General features: G+C 49.0%; 1 protein-coding gene and 1 long non-coding RNA gene across 7 annotated transcripts in view; both read left to right on the forward strand.

Annotated features, from left to right (window-relative positions):
* DPP6 (dipeptidyl peptidase like 6) overlaps nucleotides 1-19,459 on the forward strand; it is a 986,698-nt gene that overhangs the window by 837,378 nt on the left and 129,861 nt on the right. For all 6 annotated transcript variants that reach the window (XM_070265304.1, XM_070265306.1, XM_070265308.1 and 3 more), the window contains one exon: nucleotides 6,180-6,300. In XM_070265304.1, the coding sequence (XP_070121405.1) occupies nucleotides 6,180-6,300 (121 nt within the window). The remainder of the gene's footprint in view (nucleotides 1-6,179; nucleotides 6,301-19,459) is intronic.
* Nucleotides 15,584-16,588, forward strand: LOC138923860 (uncharacterized). The gene is made up of 2 exons (XR_011438064.1): nucleotides 15,584-15,714; nucleotides 16,052-16,588. It is a non-coding gene; the product is annotated as an uncharacterized lncRNA (long non-coding RNA).

Below are 19,459 nucleotides of genomic sequence, written 5' to 3' on the forward strand. Positions count from 1 at the left end.
TCGGGTGAGGTCACGTGCACAAGGAGGGAAATTGGAATTCTGCTGGGGGACTCGCCGCTGGCACTGGCCCTCGCTAGTTTGCACACATGTACTGACTCACACCCCTTTCTTCGCGGCCTTTTCGAGTGAGGTCTTCAGAGGGTAGCAGATCTTTACGGAGGGACAAGTCTTCTCCTGGCCGGCCCCCACCAGGCACTGGACAGGGCCCCTCGTGGGGCTGGTCCCTCTGGGCGTGGCTTCCCTGCCTCCTCGGGGCCCAGCAGGTGCTGCCGCGTCTCTGTCACTGTCGCTATCAGTTGCCACGGCCAAGTTCTGGTCAGAAAATGGGAAAAGGACTCTCCCCAGGTCTGTGCTGCTTTTGTCACTTCTGAAGGACCTTATTTGCTTTGAGTGAAGTCTCTCCAGCTTTCCTTTGGAGCCCCTGCCTCTGGCCCGGGGGGGACTGAGGAGCAGGCGGCATCCTGCCCCACTTCCAGCCTCCCTTCTCTTCTCTCCCTGGAGCTTTTGCTCCTCCTTACAGAAGCCTCTCAATGGCAGCAACTGAGGCTGTTGGTGAGGAGAGAGTGCAGAATGAGTGCTGGAGGCATGTGGCAGAGAGAGAGGTCACTGGGCCTCCTTCTAGAAGGACAGGAGCCCAGCAGAGCCTTGAAGGCTGAGTAAGATTTGTGTGGGCACCAGGGAAAACCGAGCGTTTCAAGTAGGGCGAAGAGAGGAGGGAAACATTTGGGCCTTTCTCAAGGCCAGAAGCTCCCAGAAGGAGGCGTCAGGGATCACGTGGCATGGAGGAAGTGGAGACCATCCTTCCACGTTACTTGAAGACCCTGCGTCCCCAGCGCGTACTTGCGATGCTTGGAAACTACCGTATGAAGACTACAAACACACTTCCTGATTATTTTCCTGTGCTTTCTGTGCACCTGATTATTTTGAGGGGAGCATAGCACAAACATTTAAAAGCTTTCCGGAAGAAAGCACCACGGGCAGGTGCAGAGCGGGCAACTCAGCGCCTGGGGTCACAGGGCGCCTGGCTGCAGCGGCCGTGGGGGCTTTGTTCTTCAGCAGCCTTCCCACTGACTAAACACTGTGGCCTCGGCCCCAGGCAGTGGTCAAGGTGCAGAATTTGTGCAGGTGCAGCCATGGCCTGCGCGCCCTCAGCGGGATCGGCCATCCAGAGATAAAGGTGGGCAGTCCCTGACCAGAAAAGATTCCCAGAGCTGATCCTATGAGCGGGATCCGTAGCTGATAGGATTTTGGAGCTAGAAGGGTCTCAAGCCGGTAGTCCGGAGGGTGAAGCAGTGCTGGACCCAGGACTCCCTGAATAAACCCAGGTGAGAGGGAAAAGTGGGGGTGGCTGCTGCGACTGCTGTATCTACTGGAAGGGACCTGATGACAAATGACATTGTGACATCTGCAATGCCCACCCGTGTTCTGTGTGAATTTCTGGCATAAAATTCCTTCCAAGGAAAAGGAGGTGGCCATAGGGAATGTGAGAGGAGTCACTGAGACTCAAAAAGGTATCCATGGTTTCTGATAATATTTCTGGTTAAAAATCACACCTTTTGTTTATTTAACAAATCAGTGTCAAGAGGCAAGGTGCCACAATAGGTGAGAGCACAGACTGCCTGAGTTCCAATCCTGGCTCTTCCTTCGTGACCTGGGGGACTTGGGCAAGGTACTTCACTGCCCCTGGCCACCTGGTTTGAACCCCAGCTCCCCACTGACCAGCTAGCTTTGGGCAAGTTACTGATAAATAAATGGCAAGCAAGTGGACATATTGGAGCATATGAGGAAGCCATTTGGTGTAAACCTAATTCGGCCTGACCTCATTTTTCCAAAAGGGGCTGGCCTTTGAGCATGCCTTGTATATCTGCTTTAAGCGTTTGCTATGTCCCAAAGACAAGAACAAATGCCCTTAAGATAAAGGTGCAACTTCCCCCACATTGGCATTTCCTGTAGGCTAAGCCTCTCTCCCTAGACTAGGAACTGATTGCTGTGCTCACCTGTGACCACCCAGCTCACCTGTGACCACCCAGCTGGAGACAACAGACCTGCCCCCTGCTGTGTCCATTGAGACAGCAGACCTACTACCTGCTGTGTGAATCGCTGTGCCAACAAGGCAGTCTCGTGACTGTTGTAAAAGGGACATTCCTATCATATGTGATACATGCTCTTTGTTCCAAGACAGTATATAACCACTCCATACACCCCACTTCTTTGGTACCCTTCCTTCATCGGGGAAGGAAGACCCTGGGCTATATGGTCCTCATATCTGGCTCATAATAAACTCACCCCAGTTTTGATTTATAGATTGCTTGTGGATTATTTATCTCGACAGCACTTAACCTCTCTATGCTCGTTTCTTCGTCTGCAAAACAAGAAAACTAGCCTGTCGCACAGCATCATTTTAAAGATTGAGTTAAAGTTTGCGAAGCATTTGAAAAGTACCTGGCCAGCATTTACAAAAATTAACTCAAAATAGACCAAAGGCCTAAATATAAAACTATAAAGATCTTAGAAGGAAACATAGGGGTAAATGCTCGTGACTTTGGATTTGGCGATGGATTCTTAGCTATGACTCCAAAAGCACAAACTGCAAAAGAAAAAAGTAAAGTGGGCTTGATCAAAACTGAAAGCATTTCTCCTTTATGGTCTAGCTCAGACATCACCTCCCCCATGAAGCCTCTCCTGATCCCTCCATTGAGAATGAGTCTTTATCATGATGATGGGAACAGCAACAGTGGCAGGCACATCACTGAGCCCTTCCTTGTACCAGGCGCTGTTCTGAGAGCTCTGAATTTGTCACCTCACTCGTCTTCCTATCCACCCTAAGATTACATTCTGTTGTTATCTCTATTGACAGTTGAAGAAACAGAGGCACGTAGAAGTCCAGCAGCTGGCCCAGGTGTTGCGACACGCCCACTGTGCCATCCCGGGACGTGGTGTAGACTCCCTCATGTGGCTGGGAGCAGACTGAGATGTGTAGAATCCACGCGCTCATTTGTAAATGTGAACTCCTCAGGGATGGTGTCTGCCCGCACATCCTCACGTCCCTGTGTGTTTGGCCCTCAGTTACTCCTGCAGGAGTGGGAGAGCCGGAGACATAGGAGGACCTGGGTCATGGAGGGCCTTGAACCCCAGACCAGACGCTTAAACTCTGTTCCAGGGTTAACAGAAAGCCAGTTCAGGTTTTCAGTGACAGAGTGACCTGACAAAGCGGGTGTTTTAGGAAAGACCAACCTGGACTGCGCTGCGTGAGATGAATTGGGAAGGGCATGGCGGGAAGCAGGGACACCCGTTCCTGCAGATTAAGCTGAGTGGAGGTGCAGGAAGTTCACGGCAGGAGAGGAGCGGCTGTCTTCCCGTGTTGCGGGTGGGTGAGGGGTCCGTGCGGCGCACAGACTGATGGAGAGGTCTCCGCACACCTGGGCAGGGGAAGCCTGCCACAGGAAGCAGAAACTGAGATGCCGAGCCTGCGTGGTGCCACTGTGTGCACAGCAGCGATGGAGAGCGAAGCACTCAGCCGCTCGGCCCAGTGTCTGATCCCGCCCAGGCCCAGCACCCGGGATTTCCTGCCCTTCAGTGCTTAGCATCACGTAACCACAGACAGAACTCCATACCTTCCGTCATCTTCTACTCAGATATCTTGCCCTGGATGTCAAAAGGAAAATGTAGAATCTCTCCAAACCCAAATGCACTCTTCCTTATAACTTGTTTCTTTTCCTTTTCCTCCCATTAAAAATAAAGCCAAGGTGAAAAGGGATTGGATATCTATCATGGCAAATTCTACTTAGAATATTAATTGGCTACAGTCAGATTTGATTCAACAATTTATTGTAGGCTTAGAACACATAAAAGAAGTTAAAATTTAGTAATACATCTCGCCCTTAGACAAACTCGTAAGAACGGCTACTGAGATTAAATTAGGATGTGTACTCGCGTCTGGAAGTTTTCCAGCTCATTTCTGGTTGAACTGCACACTGGAAGAGTCAGGAGGCCTGAGCAGAAAGCTCCTACTTGACAGACAGTGCTTTCAGGCCCATCCTTCCATGAGAACGATCTTTGGAAACTGCCCTTTTTGCATTTCCAGTTTAAAATGTCAATATTTACACTATTTCCTAGATTGCACAAAATACCCTCTCTCAATGGTCTCTTAAGTGACACTGACATTATTTTTTCTAGAATTTCTTAAAAAACCAAAAAGCTGATTTGAGTCCTGTTCTTGGTCCACGTAGCTCAGATTCCAGAGACATTGGGTATCTGCACAGTACGACCAGCATCGTGTTCTGAGGTACCTGTGGGGGTGTCAGGCACAGAATTTGGATACAGAAAACACAGGGCAGAATTGATCATCGCCTCGAGAACACAAGTATTTTGTAGGCTAATTTATACTTCAAGAGCTTCAGGAGACATTAGGTTTTTCCTGGGCCACTGGGTCATAAATTTGGTTGCCCATTGGAATCACCTGGGTGTTTCTTAAAAATGCTGATGCCAGGATGCCTCCCCTCGAGCCTGATCATTGGGCTGGGCTGCTGGACCTAGCAGCAGGATTTGTAAAGGCTCCCCCGATCATTCTAATCTGCACCAGAATTCGAGAGCACTGACCTAGACTTCCTCCTCCCCCGCCTCACAGAATTGGTTGACCCAAGGTCAGAACTGTAATATCTTCCTGCGCACCCCAACTCTCCAAATGGGTCCCCATCCCCCAGCCGCCCCAGAGAACAGCTCAAGAACGACTTTGCGTCATCCCACTACTTCTCCAGACCTCTGTCCACTCCCCATGGTCTGTGGGTCCTTCCAGCTGTCTCCTGGCTGGTCTTGCTCTGCCTGTCCCCATCGCCAGCAGTCCTTCAGACGACTGGAGCCAACTCCTGCCTGGCCCGCCGTCCACGGTCTTGCTCACTTCTCATCACCACACTGCCCCGGGCTCATCTTCAGAAGACTCACATCTCGCTGTGTTGCTCCACTTCTCCCGCCTCTGTCCAGGGCTTTCCACTACATGCGATTCTGTAACATGGCGGACAGACCCTCTGGGAGCTGGGCCTGCTGCCCCTCCTTCTTGTCCCCGACAGGACAGCTCCCGGGGGCCTTTGTGCAGGTGCTCCATCACCCCTTGCCGTGCATGCCTCTGGTTTTCTCTCAGGCTGTTCCTTCTGTGTAATCTAGCTTCTCAGCCCCTTGCTTCGTCCCACTCCTCATTCAGATCTCAGCCTAAACTTCGCTTTCTCAAAATCCTGACACACTCCACAACATGGATGAACCCTGAGGACGTTTTGCCAAGTGAAATTAGCCAGACGGAAAAGGACAAATGCTGTATGATTCCACTCATATGAGGTCCCTAGAGGAGTCAAATCCATAGACACAGAAAGTAGGATGGGGGGGCCAGGGGATAGGGGTGGAGGAATGGGGGGTTATTGTTTAATGAGGGCAGAGTTTCCGTTTAGGAAGATGAAAAGTTCTGAAGATGGATGGCGGTCATGGTTGCACAACAGTGAATGTATTTAATGCCATAGAATTTTACGCTTAAAAATGGTTAAGATGGTAAATTTGAGGTCGTGTATATTTCAGCACAATAAGAAAAAAATTTTCCATCACTGTCTCAGGGAATCCTTGCCTGTCCTTTGGCCTAAGTCAGAGAATGCTCACCTAGGTTCCCAGAGCTCCCACCTATCCCCATCGGAACGTTTTCCTGTTAAAGTTTCTCTGTTTTACCAGACTGTAAGTAGGATGAAAGCACATTATATATTATACGTCCCACTTCATTTATCACTGTGCTCCCCTATGATTGGGAGAGTAGATGCCCGCAAAATAATTTTTGATGAATATTGAGTGAATAAATCCCAGATTTCAGTTTCCCAGCCCTCCAGTCTGAATTGCTAGGAAAAATACAATTGCTAAAATACTCATGCCATCTGGTGTTACAGCACCCAACAGGATCAGACACATCGTCCAGTCGTGGTAAACAATCTCACTGGCTGCGCTCTGTGAAGCCTGAGTCTCTGATGAACCTCAAACGTAGATTGTACTGGAGCCGGGTGAACCCCAACCATCCTGAGACTGCCCTTGTTCTGTCAAATAAACAGCAGGAAAATGCAAACCCCATTGCTCCTTTCAGATTTTTTGAGAACACCCTATTTATAACCACTTCCTTGGTTAACGCTATGTTTTTTCTCTTCCCAAATTAGATATTTATCTTCGAAAACAATATCTACTACTGCGCACACGTCGGGAAGCAGGCCATCCGCGTGGTCTCCACTGGGAAGGAAGGCGTGATTTACAATGGCCTTAGTGACTGGCTGTACGAAGGTGAGGGCGCCGGAGGCAAGGAGCAGGGGCTTCTGTGCTCGCTGTGGGCTCCTGCTGCTGCTAGATTGGGGTTGTCTGTTGTGTCTTTTCCTTTGACTTTATTAAATTAAACTCCTGTTTCTGAGGTTCCGCTAAATTAAAAAGATACCAGTGGAGCTTCAGGCTGTCAGCAGGAGCCTGAACTGTTGAGCACGCACCTGGTGACCAGGTGTTCAGAGCTTCCCGAACCCAGGCTGCCCCTTGAAGGGCAGGTGGCGTTGTACTGGGAGGTCTATTGTACCAGAAGGTGACTTCTGGGCACATGTGGGGCTGCAAGTGCTCAGGTTTCTCTACTCCCACTCCTGGAGGTAAAGTGCCTTGTTTGGCCTGGGGCAGGGAAAGCCAGAGGGCAAAGCTTCCAACAGAAGCCCATGGAGTGGCTGGTGGTCCCGAGTACCTGCACCTTGCTGGACATTTCCTACCACTGGTTCTCCTTCGGCACCAGAGGCCTCCAGTGGGATGCATTACTCAATAACTAGAAATCTGAGTGGGAAGCTGTCTTCTTAAACATTTATAATCCGTCTCCACATTAATGAGGCCTTTGTCATAACAATCATAATCATGTATCGACTGCTATTAGGGGCCAGGCACTGTGCCCACCACTTGATTGTCAAACACCTCATTGAACTCTGTCGTAGTCAGCTGTGGCTACCATAAGAGAACACCGAAGATGGGGCAGCTTCAACAACAAACACTTATTTCTCGATACTCTGGAAGCTGGAAAGTCCAAGATCAAGGCACCGGCAGGTCCGGTGTCTGGTGAGAGCTCTCTTCCTGGCCGCACGGGCAGAGAGAGAGAGTGAGCTCTCTCTCTTCATCCCCTCACAAGGGCACTAATCCCATCGTGGAGGCCCCACCCTCATGATGTCATCACCTCCCAAAGACCCCACCCAACACCATCACCTTGGGGATTTAGGCTTCAACATGAATTTTGCAGGGACACAAACATTCAGTCCATAGCGCCCTCATACAACGTTCTGAGATGAATACTACTGTTGACATTTCACAGTGAGGCACGCTGAGGGTTAGTAGTCTGCTGGGTTTACACAGGTTAAGGAAGGTGTATTGGGCAATGTCATTGTTTGAGTCCAGGATGCTTCCCTTTCTAAAACTCCAGATGTGAATCAGGGTGCTTATGTCCCAGCACTGGGCTGATAAACAGCCTACCTCCTGAGACCACCTGGTCACAGTGACAATTCCCCATGCTGGCTGCATCAAGGCGGGATCAAGGGATCCTCTGGACATTGTCAAGCCTAGGAAATCCTTTCCCTCAGTGCCATGCATCCCTCAGGCCAGGATTCTGCATTGCTGGGGCTGTATGTATTGTAAAATATACAGCTCACCTTTACTTCCCATCGTAGTCCACTGAAGTCGCTGGAGCTCAAAGTGCTATGACTTGATTTCTAAATTTTTTTAAATTGAGATCTAAGTTGTCTACAATGAAATGCACGACTATAAGGACACAGTTTGATGAGTTTGACAAATGTGTGTGTTGTGTAGCCCCATCAAGACATATACCATTCCATCATCCCAGAAAGCTCCCGGAGGCCACCACCATCCCCATGTCTGTGCAGCTCGTTTTCTAACTGACGTGCTGGAAGGGCCCCTCCCCGGTGTGGTGCCCTGGAAGCCCCTTGTTTCTTCTGACGTGGCTGCCACTGCTCAGAGCACCCAGGAGTCCAGTTTCTGGGCCTCAGAAGAATCGACCTTGAGGTTTTATTGACCTCACATGAGGGTGTCACTGGAATGAAACGGGTACTGGCCCGTGTCCTCTGTGCTCACACCGTTGTGTGAGCAAAGAGCCCTAGGAGCGGCTGGCCCTGGGTTCAGAGAGGTCAGGGCAATTACAGCCCGAAAGGCCCCCAGAGAGCAAAGGCCCTGGGCTCCTGGCTCTAAGAGCCTAGACATGCTCTAGGACTAATCTCAAAAAACCCATAACCAGGAGATTTAAAATATCTTTTTTGGTATCTTCCTAATGAAATAAAAGCTGATTGCTTTGCAATTCAAGTTAAGCTTTTGCTTTAGCAAATCCATTGAAAGGAAATTTTTCTTTAAGGCATTTACACGAAATTGTGTTGGTGTGATAACAGAGCCCCAAATATTTTAAATCAATCACGGTTGATGTGGCAGCTTAATCTCCTTAGTGCCGTTCCCTGGAAGGTTATATATGCTGATGCTCAGATTTCCGAAGTTGGGAGCCCAAAAGCCCTGGGGAATCTGTGTTCATTTACTAATAATGGGAAGGTAAATGGTGAAGATGGCTTTTTTCTAATCTGTGACTTAACTCTTTCACTTCCAGACACGCCCTTAAAAAAGGGGGCGGGGTAGATTGGGAGCAAAAATACCCTAAAAGTATTTGCAGAGGGTCTGATTCACTCGGAGCTGTTAGTTCTGAGGAGAAACTGAGCTATGTACAGAGGAAACACCCCTGCAGTCTTCAGCCTGGTTGGCAGCAAAATGCCATATTGATTTGTTTTGTTTCCAAGAAAGGATCTTAAACATATTGAACATATCAGAATATTGAGGGCCAGGGGAGAGCAGAGGGAGGAGACCCGGGAGCTGCCAGGAGTCTCCATCCTTGAGCAAAGGTTCACCCATCCTCCGAAGGAAAATCTTCCCCAGGGGACTGAAGCATCCACGTGCTGGGATGTGCCCTCGGCACCAGCTGTGAACCAGGCTGTGCGTCGCACCGATTCTCTGGACTCCCCACTCGCGGTGGCCACCCACCGATGCTGATAAGCAAAATGCATATCTTCATTTCATGCTTCTGGGCAAATGTCATGCAGTGCCATAGAATTTTTACTTTAATATAAGATTAAAAACTGCTTAATCGTGCCCTACATCTGTTTCAAGGTTTACTAAAGTTTGTTATCTAGAAACTAAAATTAAGATGTTACTAAGAGTTTTTTGAGAACTCTAAATGAGGGTTCTGTTGAGAATTCACACTTTCATGCAAGGCTTAGCCATTTTGCAAAGCTCCTAATATGTAGGCATGTGGCACAGTTGGAATTGTCCAAATTTTTATGAAAGGCTCTTTGTTACCAGTTTACAGAATTGGTTGTATTTCTCAGTTGCTGCTATTTATATTATTTCCATTTTCATACACATGAGGTAGAATGGTGCAGCACAGAATGTATGGCTTATAATTTTCCAGTAATAAGACTTTAAGTCATTAAATGTTTCAACTGAACTGTGAGACGTTCGTACCTCTATTGCCAAAGCAGTCATATGGATAATCTGAAATAAATATCATTATTCAGTGATTCGTGGCTGTTGTGAAAGGGCTGATACCTCAGTGGAAAGCTGGAATATGCCGGGGTCATTTGAGAACCACTTCTTTCCCCACATATATACAAATCCTTATCTCCTCAACTCCTCTGAGACGGGGTGGAGGTAGGGTGGGGGCAGTGAACTTACGAAGATATTTATGGCGCACAGCCTGGAGTCATCAGGCTGGGATGACAGGGAGAGTTGAGAAAGTGGCCTAAAGGGTATTGATTTAATCTGGTTTAGTATGCATGAAACCGCAGGGCTGAATTTTAACCTGAACTAGTCTAGAGCTTCAGGGTACTTGGAAATTGTGGTCAGATCTTGGCCGGGCAGCCTTGCCCCATGGAAGGCAGCAGGAATGATGTTTAATAAGGTCTCGGCGAGCTTCCCCAGCATCAGCTCCTCTTGCTTTGTTTTAGGACCGTTCAGTCAGGCAGGGGCTGATTGACAGTGACCAGAGGGAAAAGCACGTGAGGACAGTAATGCATACTGTTGTCCCCTTCTAGCATCCTCCCCTTTCCTGCAGCCCCTGGTGCTCCTGAGCCCACCTCCTCGCTGGGGTCACAGCCCTCTCCATGGCCCCCATGGTGCTCTGTCAGCCTCCATGGGGCCCCCCAGCTTCCTCTCCACAGTCCCCCATGCTGACTGATGTTCACTCGGGAGCTAGTGTGGTGGAGGTGGGGATGTGGCTGGGCGGGCCAAAGAAACCCTCTTCCCAGAGCTGCTGAAGTTGGGGGTATGTTTAGCGCATCCTAAGTTTGAGCTCATAACATTCTGGAAACATGCTCATGCTGTAGTCAGACCTGCCATGAAAGGCCCAGAGCTGTGCTAAGCTCTCATTCAGTGCTGCCCATTGAACCCCTGAGCCCAGTCATGGGGTCTTTACTCTTCATGCTCAAACTTTCGTCTGGAGGCTGCAAAGCCAGGATAAGACTAGGGCCTATTTTGCAGTTCTTTACGCTGTTTCTTAAAGCCTCTTTTACAGTCAGCACTAATGACCTCGCAGTTTTTTATTCCAATGAGGTGCTCTGAGAGACAGCAACAAAAGGTCAGGGGGACCCCAGCTGAATAAATCTGAGTTACTTAATGATGTATGTTTTTGGTGTAATTCTAAGCCTTACGATTTTGATTATTCAAGGAGGCAGGGAGTTGAGGGGGCGAATGACTTTCATGGGAAGAAACATTATTACAACGAGAGCATTTCTGGAGATCCGTGGGATGCTTTTGAATTGTGTGCCACCCACAGGAAATCTATCCACCCTGTTTATCCAGATCACCCCAAACTTTCTAATTCCGTGAAAGCAAAACAAAATTGTTAAGTAATATTTCCCGTGGAATATGCCTATCGGCTTTGATTTCAAATTCATGGTTCATTAAATATTTGGTGAGCCGTGCGTGCTGTGTGGTGCATCGGTGCGGAGTGTCCAGGGCCCACTTCGTGCGTGCTGCGAGCAGCCCTGTCAGGCCGGACCCCCGTGATGAAGAGGACTGCCACAGTCTTCTGGCGAATAGCCTCACCTCGGACCGTCAGAGGGAGCTGGAGGATATTTGCATGCACGCCATCTTTTTATCAGTGCGACAGTGTTTCTAATGCCTCTTACACTATTTTTAAAACTCCCTGACGTACATTTAGATAATGATATTTTGAAATGCTTATGGAGCCACCCTGGAGTGTAGATTCTTGATTGGGTTCTTCAAATGCTAACTGTCTCTGAAGTACCTGGTTAGGGCACTTCATTTGCTGGCAGACTGCACCCAGGTAGTAGATGGAAGTGAATTTATGCACCCATTCATACATCACTCTAGCTGGACTGGTAGTTTTCCAAGAAGTTACGTGGCCAGTAGTTCAACGGACCTGGAACCACGTTCAAGCGTGGATGTTGTTATTCAAACCATAGATTTGTAGCTCCTTGGACTTAGTGTCAGCTACTTCTCAGATGGATGTGACGGGAAATCTTTGGTCAGACCAGGAATCTCTGTCAGTAAATTGCCAGAAGCTGGTGACTGGCGTCACAAAGCTCCCTCGCACAAGGGCGTGTAGCCGCGGTGGAGAGCAGGCTCTTTGCGGGGACTGTAACAGCCTTTGAATCATAGCTTCACCACCGAGAAGCCACATGAACTCAGATGAGTGTTTAACTCTGTGTCTCTGCGTTCTTGTCTGCAAAACAAAGATAACAGCAATCCGTGTTCCCCAGGGTCATAATGGAAATTAAATGAGCTCATACAGGCTCGGCTCTTAGAACCCGGCCTGGCGCTCGTAAACGGCAAGGACTGCTGTTCCCACTCCTGTTACTTTACCTGGCCATTTCCCCAAACTGTAAAATAGCTGGTGCCCACTTTACTTTTTCATTTAGCATCGTCAGGAGTCAGGAGCATTGTTGCCATTAATCTTTCACTAATTAATAAAGATTAACTAATTAATCTTATTACTTCACACCCAGGAACACTCAAGCCAAGAGTTGCAATTTGAACTATGTGATAAATGGACCGTTCGGTTGTGGGGATGGGGGAGTTGTTCTAGTCGACCTCGGGGTATCAGTCCAACAGTTCTCCACTCAAAAGATTATCTGACTGAAGTTGAAGTGAGACACCAGTGCACGCTGAAGAGGGACAATAATCTGCTTTTAGAATATTTAAATGGGAGCCTGTGACGTCTGGAACAGCAGCGAGGGGCCCTGCTGGATGACAGCAGCTTCGATGAGAGCAAATTAGAAATGTGATGGGGAGTTTAGTACTGAGGGCAGAACTTAGGCTTTGCAACCCAGCACCCTGCCTAATCAGATAAGGCAGGAAGGGACAGGCTCAGTCAGGCTGTGAATCACAAAACAGACGAACAAAGCGAACCCAAACACCAGATTCATAGTCCAAAACAACAAAGACAACCTCTCCCCATGGTCCCACATTCCCCCCAGATCAGGTGGGGGTAGGTGGGGTCTCCCCATGGTCACTCAGGGTCCCAGGCTACCAGGGCCACCCTCATCTCAGGCACGGCCAGTCCAGCATGCTAGGGGAGTGTTTTGGAGAGACACACACTGGCAGTTACATGCTCAACCTGGAAATGACCCTGGTGGGCACTTTTGCTCACTAATTATCCAGAACTCGTCCCCAGTGCCCAGGGAGAACCAGACATGTTGAAGATGTGACGATGAAGAGTCCACATCCGGGCAGTGCTCTTGCAAACAACAGACCTCAAATCTGGGGACCACAGCAGAAGAGGAATTGACTGCAGAGATGCTGGGGATCCCTCAGAATTGATGAGAAGGTTGAGGGTCAGGTTCAGAAAGCAGCCAGAGATCAAGGGCAGCCAAGAGGGTGCCATGGAGCCAGTCTGGTTAGAATGCCTGGCAGGTGTGGGGGGCCGTGGGGGAGGATGTCGTGTGAGGGGTGCCTTGACTGCCCAGAGCACACGTGACGTAGTGAGTCGCTGCAAATAGAAATGCCACGTTCTCCACACTGGCTCATCCATGTTCCAACTAGGGCAGGATATTCCGAGAAATAGCTGGCGTCTATAACTTGTTAGCATTGCAAACTCACCTTATTTCATACTTAACAGCTAATAGCTGTGAGGAGAAATCAGAATCATAACCTTACATGATTGCTTCCATGGGAAGGCTGATAAATGTCACATGCCACCTTGCGGTCAGCTCCCTTCTTCTGGGCATCTCCTTGGAGTCTGTAAATTCATGGATGTGGTTCCGATGAGCAGCCCCAGACTGCAGAGGAGAGACCCAAGGACAGTCAGGCTCGGCTGAGCCAGGCTGCTGGGCGGCACTGAGACTGGTCCACGGCAAAGCCTGGGTTCTCAGAGTCAGAAGCTGAGTCTGCACTTGAATATCCAGCATTGGCCTTGCTAGTATCTTAGAAAGATGACCGATTATTTTAATTCAACGTGAAGAGAAGATCTGCTTAGATTGTGAAATCAGAAGTGAGAGAAATCCGATGGGGAAACGTTCTCTAAAGGTTCGGGAAGAATTCCCACTGATCTTGAGAAATGTTTCTCCCCATTAATTACCTAATCCTGAGAGATTTTGATAAATAATAGATGATGTTCACTGGTTATATTTTTAAAGCTTTTTAATTATGCATCAACTGGGAGATCAACACCAACACATCTTTATCTCTTTGTTACAGAGTCTTAATGAAATTTGTGGCTGAAATCCTTGATGCCCTTGAGAAATCCAATTCCTTTTAGCCTTTTCTGTCTTCTGAAATTACTTAAGGACGTTAGGCCATTACCCTGTTGTTGAGAGTTTTGTTAATACACTTCTACTGAAATGGACACGGCGGATGCTGGAAGGAAGACCGGCTCCCGGCTCATATGTACTTCAGATGATTTAATATGCGACTCAGATGCCCGATTCCAGCCTTCGCTCTTTTGCTGTTAAACCTGTTTCCTATCATCTTTGGGCAGTAGTTTCTTTTTCTTGTTCTGAAAACATCTCTGGGATGGACTAGGTAACTCTAACCTCCCTTCTATCATCAACGTTTTCATATTTAAGTGTCAGTGTCGTGAACGCACAGCGTGATGGCGTGAAGTCTGTATTCCTGCCAGATGACTTTGCAATGACGTCTTCACCTGTCTTCACCTTTACTTGGTGGTTGTGCTGGAGTAAAGCTCCACAGCACATGGGTATCTTGTTATCTCCGCTCCAGTCCCCTCTCCTGCACGTGGGACATTTGTGTATAGGGAAGAAATTGATCGGCTGATTCTGATACACCTTCTCCCTACCCCCTCATGCAATCATCTGCTCTAGAGGAATCAGCCTGCTTCTCTCTCTTTTACTCACTTTTTCCTTTCTTTCTATAAAATTTGCATGATTACTATAACTTTTCTCTGTGCTAAGGGCTTCCCTTGGGAAAGTGCATGTGGGTGAAATGACAGCTCACCTTCCCCACCTCAGAGCAACCTGAGCTTGGAATCATGGAGAAGACTTGGGCTTGTCACTGATTCTCTGAACTAGGACCGGTGAGTGGAAGAAGAGGCGAGGATTAGGTTTCAGGTTACTTTCGTGTTCCTACTGAGCTTCCCACAATGGAAGAGGCTGTCCTGGGAAGCTCGAGCAGAGGGAGGTCACTGCCTTTCTGTCGGGCTGTCCTAAAGTGATTCCTGCACTGGACGGAGGTCAGACACACAAGCCTGGTGTCTTCAATCACATAAGCTTGTGATCCTGAGCCCCCGAGTCTGTCCCAGAGCCCAGGGGCCCAGCAGTCCCCAGGGAGGCAGAGCATCCGCTCCCTCCTGGCTCACCTGATGGGTCAGCCCCTCCCTGGTGCACAGTGCATCCACGCAAGGCCAAAGCCCATCCATTCGATGGAAAATGAGGACCTGAGCCTGGGAACTACCTAAGGGCCAGCTGTCCACAAAGAGGAGGTGACCTTTCAGCCCTTATTGGAAAAATATCCACCCAGCACCTTGTTCTTTTTGCAGGAATCAGTCCATCTGGCACTTGCTTTATTAAAAGAAAAACCAGGCAGCTGTGTGGACGCTGAGCTGCACAGTGTTGGGATTTTAAACAGACGTTCCTGGGAAGATGCCCGGCCGGGAGGGTACTGTGTCACTTCTCGGAGGAAGCAGGCTCACCCAGCCCTCCAAACCACAAGGCCTCCTGGAGGGTTCTAGATCAACTCTCTCTCCTCAGCACCCTGTTTTCAGTTCCTTGATGTGTCTGGCTGAGACTGTCTTGATCACACTCGCACCTCCCTTTCTCCCCATCACACTGTTTCCATTAAAGCTTCGTCTCACCCACCACCAGGCGGTTTCTCTCCAGATGCCTGTGCCCACGTCTCTAGGCAGACAGGAGGGATGTGAGGAATCTGCACATAACAAAACCCATTCCATAAGGAAGATATTCCAAGACTTGGCAAGAGCCTGCACAGCCCTCATTCTCTCAGGAATTACATGTCAAATCTCTGCTCTGTGCCAGCATGGATTAGTCACCATGAGAACACAGTGCCCAGCACACTGAGCCTTTGCGAAGTAGACAGAAGGGAGGGAGATGAGAGAGGTACAGGACACGGCCCCCTCCTCAAGGAATCGACAGGTGGCAGTCCGACTGGGGAGCTGAGGCCACCCGTGTGAAACAAGTTCTTCCTTGCCTCATCCAGGTACACATTCCTGCATTTACTCTACCCCAAATCCCCTATGGGTCCTCACGGGAAACAAAGGTGCTCTATGATCTGGACCTGCCTTCAACAAGTTTATATAATGCGAGATGGTATTTAATCAAATTCTAATTATATGGTACAAGACCCCAATTTAGACACTTTTAGCAGAATGATTTATTCTGATATGAGACCATAGAAACATGAAAATCAGAAAACCAAGCAACCATTAATCCATTAATTTGAGAGCTAACTCTTTAAACAATTTTTCCAAATGTCCTTCTCTCAAGATATTACCAGCACATCGTTCCCAATCTCTTTTCCAATTTCTCCCATTCAGTCTCAGATTTGAGATCCTGTAAGATGTGATCCAGCAGAAGCTTGTCCTGATATTGAGACTTGTGAAACAGCTGGGGAAACAGCGACGGTTAGAAAATTTACAGCTGTCCCCTACATCATCACGTGCCTGGAGATGCGACACACAGCGGAAAGACGGGAGTATTCCGGGCCTCCCCTTCTGGCTCTGATGAATGAAGCTTTCCCTCCATATGCCAGGGCGTGGAAGGTGGGCACGGGGCGGGCAGTACCCTCCGTGGGCACTGTGGCCACTCCCGCTCTGCCAGACATCCAGCGCTTCCAGCCCCTGGCCTCCCGGCTGCTCTGGCAGGAGTGCTGGGGATCCCAAGAGCCTCCAACACTGAGGGATAGAAGGTCAGACCTCGGGACTCGGCAGGCCCTCCCAATACTCAGCATGCCAGAATTCCCCTTTATTCCCAAGCCAAATTAAGGTTTCCTTGGACTCTTCAGGGAGCATAACATACCATACTTCGATAGCCGTACACGTCAAAAGAAAATAAAGCTAGATATGAGAGAGAAATAGTCATGGGTGGTTATGGCTGACAAGTGCAGAAGCACGGGTCGGGGCAGATGTCTTGCTAACAGCCACAATTTATTCAATTGCTTTCCTGGCTCCAGCTTTGCCATTTTATCTCTAGGGTGCTGGGGATGCGGACTCTCTTTCTATGTGCTAGGGTTTTCTATAATTACTTTTGTTTCATTGTAGCATTTAACTGAGTCTGGAAAAACCATCATTAAGGGAAAAGAAAGCTGAAAGGGGAATTGAACACTATGTGAAAGGGACCTTTCAGGCTGTGGGCAGGCAGCCTTTCCAGAGTAATGGGCCTTTATTGACTCTGATTCAGATGACACAGGAATGTGAAAAAAGGAACTGATTTTTTCTGTACTGTCATCTCCCAAAGCAGGTGATGCTAAAACAGATGACACTCAGCTAGAGATGAGGAGGGAGCGTGTGTGTGTGTGAGAGAGAGAGACAGACAGACAGAGACAGAGAAGCAGAAAGACAGAAAGGCAGGTTTCAGATCAGCTGCTCAAATACCTACTTTAGCAAAAGTTTGAAGACCTAAGGTTGACTTGCCCTCAATCTTGCTGTCTCTTTTTGGCATTGCTGGAGTCTTAAAATACTGCCCTTCATGTCCCCCTGGATGCAGTGTGGCTGAGTGGCCTTTGTGTGGCAGATAGATTTGCAGCCAGTCATCCACACCTGTCAGCTGGCTGGGCACCATCAAAAGCTGGGGCTGCCCACCCCACAAAAGCAGCTGCTGGAAAATTTCCTACCTAAAATTCTCCAGCCCTGCAGAGAAGCACGTGTTGTCTTTTTCCCTCCAGTGTGAGAAAAAGAGAAAGGGAGAATTAAGGCAGTCTGTCAGAGTGCTTGGAAAAGCTGCAAATTAGCAGCCTGTGAGGTTCTGATGAAAACCCGGGCGATCCTGGCCATGGGACCGAACGTCCAACCCGCGCTTGGTTTCTCCCTCACCGAGGCGAGGGCGGGATGCTGCCCCCTGGTGGCTGGCTGGGGCACGTCGGGCGCGTGGTCTCTGCTCCAGGGTTGATTTGCTGGAATTGGCGGATCTCTCTGATGATGATGATATGTTCGCGGAGTGTAATATGCAAATCACACGGCTCTGATTAGTTGGGGAAGCTGCGAGCATTGCGAGGTAAAAGCTCCATTTGCCTCCTGGCTTGACAGTCACGATTTCTTTTTTAACCCCCATTTAATTCTGCTCTCAGCACCTCGGATAAAATATTTAGCGGCAGGAAAAAGGCAGCAGATGCAAGCGGGGATAAATAAGATTTTCTGTATTTAGAATGAGGCCATTTATTTCCGAATATAGATCTGTCAGGCATGTTATTTATGTCTTTTGCAATTTTCCAGGACCCAGATTTCTCAGGGCGCTTCGGTTCTCCCCAATAGGTATAGCAGTGGGGGTGTCGGAGCAGGCACTCACTGACAGTCAGAACCCACCGGGACATTTTCTTTAGGAATGAACCTGAGCCCCATCTCACTGTCTGCTCTCTGTTTTATCTGTGTCTCGCCTCGTTGAAAGATGACAGTCTGCAATACGGACGTTACTCAGGCAGATGGGTTCTCCGAATGGTGAACCACAGCCTGAACTGCCAGACTCTGCAAAGCACAGCAGGAAATCGGCTGTAGGCTGGTTCTCTGGTTGGCCCCTCGGTGTCCCAGAAAGAGCAGGGAAGCCAGAATCAAGACGCTGAGCCGGGCTCTGCCTTCCCCCATCCTGCGATTCTGGTTAAATGAGTGTCTCCTCCAGGAGATCTCCACTCTGCCACTCCTCAAAGCTGGAGTGGGCACCACATGACACCTGGAGTCAAATCCAGCCTCCGGTTCTTCTTTTGAGCAAATTATCAACACCCCTGGGCTTCAACTTTCTCCTCTGTAGAGTGGGACAACAGAAGCAGACTCACAGGTTGCTAGACTTACCGTGGAAAGGTCGCAGTGTCTGGCATACTGTGAATGTTCAGTCGCTAGCGGGCTGGATGACACAGCAGGCTGAGAACGCGCGCCCTGCCCATCCCGCTCAGTTATGGGGAAGCTCAGAGGACACGGGCCACCTTAGTACCAAAGTCAGAGTGTGGGCTGGTTGCGAATATTGTTGTTCCTGCAGCATTTACCAAGGAGAGAAGAAGAAACCAGATTGGGAGAAGGATGAACTCAGGGCACACGTGAGTGAGGGTCTGAGAGAAGGCGGAGAACATTCCGGCACATCAGTGTCTCAGGAAGATCTAGGAGGAATGGCTGAGACAGGTCCCCTCTTCATGGCAAGGCACCTCCCTTCTGAGTTCCAAAGGCACAATTTTGGAAAATCACCAAAATGCCATCCACTCTAGGATTTAGAATCCCCCAGGAAGCCCAACAAGGCGCCCCGCTTCTTTGACCAGGGTGACAAAGCCCTCCCCATGGGAGAAAGGGGAGCTCCTGAGCTTACAGTGAGGATGCGGCCCTGAGTGGAGCCTGCCCTCTCTTCGTGTCATTGGGAGCCTGATCCAGTGGGGGGCTTTTTGACAAAGTCCCTCCCTTGTGAGATCCACTCCGCAAGCTTGATGGTGCCATTCTGTTTTGGGAATCCCCACCAGAAGTACTAGCAAATGCTTTCAGGCTTGTGGAAATTTCTACCCGATTATTTTATTCATAAAGTGGTTGTAGCAGCCAGGATGCCTTCTGCCCCTTTGCCTTTGACCACACTCAGCCACAAAGCGTTAGGAGAAGGCAGAGCATAGCAATGGTTTGCTCGATTTCAGACTTTTCTATGCTGTTGAGATTTGGCAAAGGGAGAATTCACTGTGACTGTGGCTTTTCTCACTATAAAAAGAAGTTGAAATTTTCTGCCAGCTTTTGAACAACATTGAACAGAAGATTCATTCAAAG

The sequence above is a fragment of the Equus caballus genome, chromosome 4, assembly GCF_041296265.1.
Source record: "Equus caballus isolate H_3958 breed thoroughbred chromosome 4, TB-T2T, whole genome shotgun sequence".
Taxonomy (NCBI): Eukaryota; Metazoa; Chordata; class Mammalia; order Perissodactyla; family Equidae; genus Equus; species Equus caballus.